We start from the raw sequence: 8,527 nt of genomic DNA, 5'->3' as shown, positions 1-8,527 counted from the left end.
TAGAACCTAGGAGTCCTGGCTCCCAGCTCCCCTTGCTGTAACCACTAGACCCCACTCCCCTCCCAGAGCCCTAAGATAGAGGCAGTAATCACTGCAGATTAGAAACCATGTCGCAGGTTTAAAAGGCCCCATGTCCAGTTCCCCACCCCACTAAGCCAGCCAGTCCCCAACTGTGGGGCTGGATCAGAGCCGGCACCTCCAAAAGGGGAAAGGCCCCACATCCAATTTCCCATCCCTTGATCCAGCCAGTCCCCCTCCCATTGGTGTCAACCAACGACGTGTTCATTGTCCTTCACAAGCCAGTCCTGTCTCAGACCTGACAAACTCACTACACCTCACACACCTATTCCCTGGTGTTTAGCCCTGAAGGGTAGTGTGTCAGGACTCTACTGAAAGCTGGTAGCTTGTCAAGCTTCATGCTCGCTGTGAGTCGTGCGTACAGGTACTAATTCAGGGATAGTGTTTCTATCCTGACACCTATGGCTCATGGGCTTGGAGTGACCATCCAGGAAATCTCATGGTTGGGGGATAGCTCGTTCACACAGGAGATAGCTGGCAGATCTCCCTGGTTAGCTGGTGATGGACTACACGGTGTGATGCTGGCAGGCCCAGGCAGCTGGCATTAACTAAGAACTAACAAACTCGTAGCTGGAGACCAGACGGTTCACCTGTGTGTTAATTTCACTCAAAAGAGGGAGGAGTCTTACAAGAACATATTCAGTGTTTACAGTCTATGAAATGCTTGTACCTTGCTGCCTTCATCAATCTCACGTGCAATGTCTGTGTTCCAGGCTATAAGGAAACATGAACGTTTTGCTTTATAACATTGAAAGTGTTTGCTCTGAACTTGGGAACCCAGGCATGGAAATCCTCTGCCCCCCCTTCCGGCATCCATCCAGACAGACCATCAAAATGAGATGGGCCGTCCCAGACCATTACAATACAAAAAATTAGTTAATAGCCCTCTGGCCGCTGGGAAATGTGATGTGCAAGGAAGTGCTGTGGGCTTGGAAGCTGAATGACGTAAATAAAAGGAAGCCTCAAGGCAATTTTCTGTCTTTTGGGCTGTTTGACATCTGAGTGGGCTACAGACCCCAAACTGGCACCAGAGCTCCCCAGGGGTTGCCCTGAGAGAGTGACAGACCACTACAGCTCTGGCACTCTGCGGATTTAGATGGTAACTCATTGGGGTGTTTATGTTTGCCTGCTTTAACCTGGAAATAACTCTGTTATTTCTTTTTCCTAGTACATAAACCTTATATAATTCATTAAGAACATGAGAACGGCCAGATTGGGTCAGACCAAAAGTCCATCTTCCGACAGTGGCCAAGGCCAGGTGCCCCAGAGGGAATGAACAGAACAGGGAATCATCAAGTGATCCATCCCCTGTCACCCATTCCCAGCTTCTGGCAAGCAGAGACTAGGGCCATCATCCCTGCCCATCCTGGCTAATAGCTATTGATGGACCTATCCTCCATGAATTTATCTAGTTCTTTTCTGAACCCTGTTATAGTCTTGGACTTCACAACATCCTCTGGCAAAGAGTTCCACAGGTTGACTGTGCGTTGTGTGAAGAAATACTTCCTTTTGTTTGTTTTAAACATGCTGCCTACTAATTTCATTTGGTGACCCCTAGTTCTTGTGTTATGAGAAGGATTAAATAACACTTCCTTATTTACTTTCTCCACACCAGTCATGATTTTATAGAGCATTATTAAATCCATCTTCTCCAACCCATCCTAATCCAAGTCTCCAATACTGCAACCAGTAGAGGTAAGCCAGGCAAGGCGGATCAGTTTCTCTTTTGTTTTATGTGAATTTTCCCTGTGTTAAGAGGGAGGTTTATTCCTGTTTTCTGTAACTTTAAGGTTTTGCCCAGAGGGGGATCCTCTGTGTTTTGAATCTGAATACCCTGTAAAGTATTTTCCCTCCTGATTTTACAGGGATAATTTTTATCTTTCTTTTTTTTTTATAAAACCCTTTTTTTAAGAACCTGACTGATTTTTCCACTGTTCCAAGATCCAGGGATTTGGGTCTTTGATGATTTTGTAACCAATTGGTTAGGATATTATTCTCAAGCCTCCCCTGGAAAGGAGGTGTGTAGGGCTTGGGGGGATATTTTGTGGGAAAACGTTTCCAAGTGGTCTCTTTCCCTGTTCTTTGTTTAAAATGCTTGGTGGTGGCAGCATACTGTTCAAGGACAAGGCAAAGGTCGTACCTTGGCGAAGTTTTGAACCTAAGCTGGTAAGAATAAGCTTAGGGGGTCTTTCATGTGCGTCCACACATCTGTACCCTAGAGTTCAGAGAGGGGAAGGAACCCTGATAGGAGTATTGAGAAAATGTCATCAAAGAAGATTCAGTGGGAGTTTTTCAGATCTGGATGAAATTCTTTGTAGGAGTTTAAATTGTAACTCCCCCCATGCCCCCAAAAAGAAAGGAATAAAACTTCCATGACATTTTTTCCCCTTGATTTTCGGTCAAGTCGAGCAGTTTGTAGAACGGATCAGAAATTTCCCATCTTTTTGACCAAAGAGTACACTTCCAAGTGGGGAGGGAAGGGTTTTGCAAACGTTTGAGGCAATCACCAAAAAAATGAAATGAAAAAATCTTTAACCACCAGAACAAACCTCCAGGTGTTGATACTTTCAAACACAGATCGGCAGACTTTCTAGAAAATACTTTACAGAATCACAGAGAGGCAAGGCGGGTGAGGTGGGATCTTTTATTGGACCAGCCTGTCTCATCCACCTTGTCTCTCTAGTATCCTGAGACCTCGCGATTCGTTTCTAAAGCTAAAACCTACAATGTCTGACAGGGCCTGTTTACGGTTTTAAAATAATGTGCACCAGGAAACACCAAGAAGACACTATTTATTGATTGGCTTTACCATGAGCCCATCACCATAGTGGCTGGGCTCGAGACACACCTCCAAGGAGATAAATCCATACAGCTAAGTGAGGATTGTAATGCTCCTTTTATAGCTGGGAAACTGAGGCAGAGAGCAAAGAAGGTGCTTGCCTAAGGTTAATCCTGCAGCTTTCTCATTGTTTTCTTGATCCAGGGGATGTACGCTGAGACCCTGGTGAACACCCTGGGGGGGGACCCATCAACTTTGCCAAAAGAGACGATGCCCTGGGCCGTCCCGTCACAGACCAGGGGGCCCCCGGAGTCGCCCTGTGAAATAAACGCCAGGTGTTGAAGCTGGTTTCAGCTGCCCTTCCCATGGGTGCATGCCCCTTGGTACAGCTCACGGTCTCAGCGTCGCCCCGTGCTGGGCCAAACTGGGAGGATGCGGGCAGGGCAGGTGGGATATTTACCTTAAAGGACGATTTATTGAATTCCTTGGGGTCGCCCACGCAGAGCATGGAGTTGGGGATGAAATGGGAGTAGCGCATACACCTGTTTGCCTCCAGCACCATCAAGTTGACCTCCTGCAGCGTGCTTGGCAGGGAAACCCCCCTGGCCCGGGTATTCCCCCAGCCCGCTACGTTGCAGATGTCTCTTGGCATCACCTCTTCACCATCCTCGGGCAGGGGGACGAGCTGCACGGCCGCCGTCAGCTTCGCTTTGCTCTTCAGCTGCAAGGAGAGCGGGCAAGGGAAAGGGTGGCAGCAAGGCCTAGCGGATAAAGCACTGGGCTGGGACTCAGGAGACCTGAGGTCTGCTTCTGGCTCTTCCAATGCTCTTGGGCAAATCACAGCCTCACTCTGTGCCTCAGTTTCCCCGCCAACCATTTATCTATTTATAGTGTGAGCTCTTTGAGGCAGAGCTGTGGTTCACTGTATCTGTGCAGCGCCCGGCACAGTGGGGGCCCTGATCTCAGTCGGGGTCTGTGCAGCGCCCGGCACAATGGGGCCCTGAATTTGATTGAAATGCCACCATAATACAAATAACTTCTGAAACCACATTTTTTGAAGGATTTTGGTTTTGGGACTGTGTGTATGTGAGAAAGACGCCGCTCCCTTCTGCAGGAGGGGACGAGATCCCTGCCCAGTATATGTCTGGAGAGGAGAATGATCAATTTACAGGGGGAAAAACAATTTTTCATACCATTCAGAATTTTTCATATTTTTTTAAAAAATCAGATGCAAAATGAAAATTTTCAGTTAAAAAACCCCATTTTGAAGTTCAGAGATTCTTTCCCCACTTTCAGTCGCTTTGACCTTTTTTCTTGCAGTGAAAAGCAAAACAAGAAACAAAAAAAAGGAACCAAGTGTGGGAATGTGTTGCGGGGGAGACCCCACGTTTCCCACATTTGCCTAGCATAGAGGAGGAAAGAAAACATGTCTATTATTTTTTAATTCTTCCTAATTTTTTGCCAGTGGGGAAAAATAAATAAGGAAGAGAAAACAAATTTCTCTGTCACTCCCTCGCACTTTTTCATCTTTTATCTCTAACTGAGTATTGGAGTCAGGGGAATAAAAACTGGTGAAAAGTGGAAAATTCCTCCACTGTTTCAAAACATCATTTAAAAAAAACAACAGAAAAAAACCCCACATTTCTTCAGCAATTTTCTCATTTTGCTATATTTTTTTACAGGCACGGTTAGGCAAAAGCTACGTTTCTTCAGGAAGGTTCCAGTTTGGGGCAAACCCCCCATTTTTGACCAAAAAACAAACAAAAGAAGTCATGTTGAGTCAAGATTTGAATACTCTGAATATGGGGTCATTATTATTATGCTTTATTAGGTGTATTATGGTAGCACATAGGGCCCCAGTTATGACCCATGACCCCACTGTGCAAGGTGCTGTACATTATTTATTAGAACAGGGAGTCCAGTGGCACCTTAAAGACTAACAGATTTATTTGGGCATGAGCTTTCAGACGCAAGAAGTGGGTTTTTTACCCAAGAACGCTTATGCCCAAATAAATCTGTTAGTCTTTAAGGTGTCACCGGACTCCCTGTTGTTTTTGTGGGTACAGACTGACACGGCTAACCCCAGTCACGACCCATGACCACATTGTGCCAAGCACTGCGCAAACACAGATTGAAGCGACAGTCCATGCCTCAAAGAGCTGACTCTATAAGCCAAGAGCCACCAGGAGGAGACAGACAGACTAACAGGGATGTAACAGGAGAAAATCAGTCATTGGTACCTTGAGTAACATGAGGTCGTTCTCCTGTGTCTTGTTGTTGTATTTCGGGTGGGGAATTTTCCGTCGGACAGCCAGGCGTTGCTGGCTCCGCTCCCGCTTGGTCACATCATGAGCTCCCAGATACACCATGATTTTTCTGGGAATGCAGAGAGTCATGGCTGGGAATGGGGTAGGCTTGGGCGGTCCTAGATCCCACTGGCCTCCCCCACCCAAAACTCATCCATGCTGCCCCAACCTTCTGGGGTGTTAAAATAGGAACCAGAGGCAGAGATTTTCAAAGCCACTGAAAGCAGCTGCAGTGAAACAGTTATGTACAGAGAGAGGAATTGTTGTCAGTAGGGTTCAGAATTAATGTCTCCATGGAGCTGAATGAGGGTGGAGCTATTATTGTCAAGTCATGCATGAGGAGTTACCCTATGGCAGTGTGGTCTATTGGGTAGAGTGCAGGAGGGGGACTCAGGAGACCTGGGTTCTATTCACAGGCTTGCTGGATGACCTTGGACAAATCACTGCCCCTCTTTGTGCCTCAGTTTCCCCATCTGTAGAATGGGGATTTGTACATTCCAAGGCCACAAGGCACCACTGTGATCATCTAGTCCGATCTCCTTCTCTTGGTTAAGATAAACAGATTGAGCTCCTTGAGTCTCTCACTCTAAGGCAGGTTTTCCAATCCTTTAACCATTCTTGTGGCTCTTTTCTGACCTCTTTCCCAATTGTCAACATCTTTCCTGAATTGTGGGGTGCCAGAACTGGACACAGGATCCCAGCAGCGGTCGCACCGGGGCCAAATCCGGGGTAGAATAACTCCTCTACTCCTACTTGAAATTCCCCTTTTTTATATATCCCCAGGATAATGATTCCAACCCCTTTTGTCAAGTGCTTTGAGATCTCCAGATGAGAAGAGCTAGATATTATAATTAACCTCACATCGGCTGAGATTTGCAAAGCTGTCAAGGGCTTTTAGACCCCCACATTTAATTTTAATGGGAATTGGCCATGCACGTCCATTAGGCACCTTTGAAAATCTCATCTCATCTCTTCGAAAAGCAAAATTCATTCAATCGGTGTTCTGCAAATCAGGAAACAGCAGGATCAAGCAAACTGTGCCATTTATAAAAAGACTTAACCATCTAGCCCCAGCAGCTGCAAAGATATCCTTAAGTCCCCCACTTTATTAACACTTCCTGGTCCTCTCTAGGACTGGGAGGACAAAGAACTCTGTGACTGAGATTTGGGGATTTGGACCCTTCTGGTTTGGTGTAATGGGAATGGGTTTTTCAGTTCCCCTAGGTGACTTTAAAACGCTAGCCCATGAGCTTGATTTACGCCCACAGAGACTGCCTGGAATGATAGCCCTGCCTCTGTTCATCTTGGCCAGGCCGTTAACTCTGAACCCTACTGGTGACAAATTAAATATCAGCATTTAATTCCACTTTAGTGGACACCCAGGCAATGTAAACATTCCCACCTACCCCCATGGGCAGTAAGCCACAGCTGACCCCTCTTTGGGGATTCCCCAGGAGGCAACAACTTTGAAACTGAGAGTCAAGAAGCAGGCACTTACCCGAGGTCACAGTGCGCAGCTGTCAGCACAAAGTCCTTTTGAATCAGGAATCCTCCACACCTTTTGTGCCCATGCTTCGTGCTGATGTTGAGGAAGGCCATGTAAGGTTTGGAGTGGGACCGGGCTTCCTTTCCACCAGTGATCCATCCTGGTGGAGATATCCCCACACCAGGATATGATTAATGTCAGCCTCTGGGCAGGTTAGCTTGACTCACAAACAACATGTGGACACGTGTCCATGTGGACACGGGCCCTGCATCTCCCCCTGTGGCTATGCAACTTTATCAATGGCACCAACTTTGCCCCAGCCTTCTTCAACCCATAGCATCCCAGCTGGGTCCTAGGGTGAGCACAACACCCAAGGAAGAAGTGTCTGACTCTGGGGAGGACCCAGGATGTGCAAACAGCCACAACAGCACTGAACACAACAGCACTGAATGGAGGGTCCTGATTCCCTCCGTACTCACCAGCCAGAGCCCCGGGGGGCAGGAAAAAAGCCGTGGGGAGCAGGAGCAGAAGCTGCATTATCAGAGCCATCCGGGGAAGGGGACAGCGCATCTGCCTCAGCCCTTGGTGATTTATAGACCCAGCAGGAAACCTGCAGGTCACATATACGTGCTCATCTGAATGGCAGGTTCAGACTCTGTTCAACCACAGCCGACCACACAGGCTGAGGGGAAGGACAGGCTGTGTGTCAGCCCAGCAGCTGGGTCCCTGCACAACTGGATGGATGATGGACAGAGAAGACCCTGGTGGAGGGATGTGTGCAGCAGAATCCAGGGTTGTTCCGGGTGAGGGCTCACAGCTGGGCACATCTGGGGCTCTTACTCATCTGGCCTCATCCTCGCTCAGTTCCCTGCCCATGTCTCTGTGCTGGGGGCTGTGTGTGATAGCGACTGATCTGGGTGGCGGGTGGGAACGTGGTCCTTTGATCTTTCTCACAGTGGCCCAACTGTGAACAGGATGGGGCTGGGCAGACCAATCATGAGCCCTGATCACAGCGACCGCGGCAGGAGGGTTTCTGAGAAGCCCCCACGGTGAGTCTGTGACCACGCGAAGGGAATGTGGCAACCTCTGTGACACCGTATAGCTGGGAGCTATGACTGTGCAGCACCAGAGGGGAAATGACACAGCAGAGCCTGGGATCAAACCCAGATGTCCTGGCTCCCAGACCCCTCCCCGTTCTAACCACTAGACCCTACTCCCCTCCCAGAGCCAGGAGAGAACCCAGGTGTCCTGGCCCCGAGATCCTCCCGCTGTCGGGAGGGGATGCCTGGTGTTATGTGGAGCTGGATCAGGAGGCACAGGTGCCCCCATCCCCTGATCCCTTCCCTTTGCCTCCCCTTGTGTGTGGGATCATGGTGCTGTCTCTGCTCTGGAGGATCCATATGGTCGTGGGTGGGAGGGTTATAAACACCCCATGGACCACCTCATGCCCCCGTCCCACATGTACAGAGACCGATAACCTGCCCAGACCCCCAGATGTCTTCTAACAACCCTGTGTTAGTGGCCATCACACCCTCGACCCCCTTAATCCCCTCAGCATCCTTCCCTCCTCTGTGACACCCCCCGCATGCCCCTTGAACTGCTGCCACCCTCCGCTTCAATCCCCACAAACTCCCACCGAATGCCCTGGAAATCCTCCCTACTCCCCTTTAATTCCCTAACCTCCCATTTCATTCTCTGAGTATTCCCCTTTAACCCCCCAACCTCCCCTTTAATTCCCCCCGGTATTCCCCTTTAATTCCCCCAACCTCCCCTTTAATCCCCCCGTATTCCCTTTTAACTCCCCCAACCTCCCCTTTAATTCCCCGGCATTCCCTTTAAGGCCCGCGGGGTGGGGGCGGAGCGGTTCCGGGTTCCCCA

The 8,527-nt window shown here is 48.8% G+C and overlaps 1 protein-coding gene across 1 annotated transcript; it reads right to left on the bottom strand.

The window, feature by feature from the left end:
• Positions 1–2,858: 2,858 nt before the first annotated feature.
• Positions 2,859–8,183, bottom strand: LOC311529763 (mast cell protease 1A-like). The gene is made up of 5 exons (XM_084645963.1): positions 7,129–8,183; positions 6,662–6,809; positions 5,098–5,233; positions 3,318–3,578; positions 2,859–3,174 (listed from the first exon to the last, which is right to left on the bottom strand). The coding sequence occupies exons 1-5, from the start codon at positions 7,217–7,219 to the stop codon at positions 3,025–3,027; spliced, it is 786 nt and encodes a 261-aa protein (XP_084502089.1). The 5' UTR covers positions 7,220–8,183; the 3' UTR covers positions 2,859–3,024.
• Between the last annotated feature and the right edge of the window lie 344 nt (positions 8,184–8,527).

Source organism: Lepidochelys olivacea (assembly GCF_965140295.1).
Source record: "Lepidochelys olivacea isolate rLepOli2 genome assembly, chromosome: 13".
Classification (NCBI taxonomy): domain Eukaryota; kingdom Metazoa; phylum Chordata; order Testudines; family Cheloniidae; genus Lepidochelys; species Lepidochelys olivacea.
This window is presented reverse-complemented; position numbering and strand designations above follow the sequence as displayed.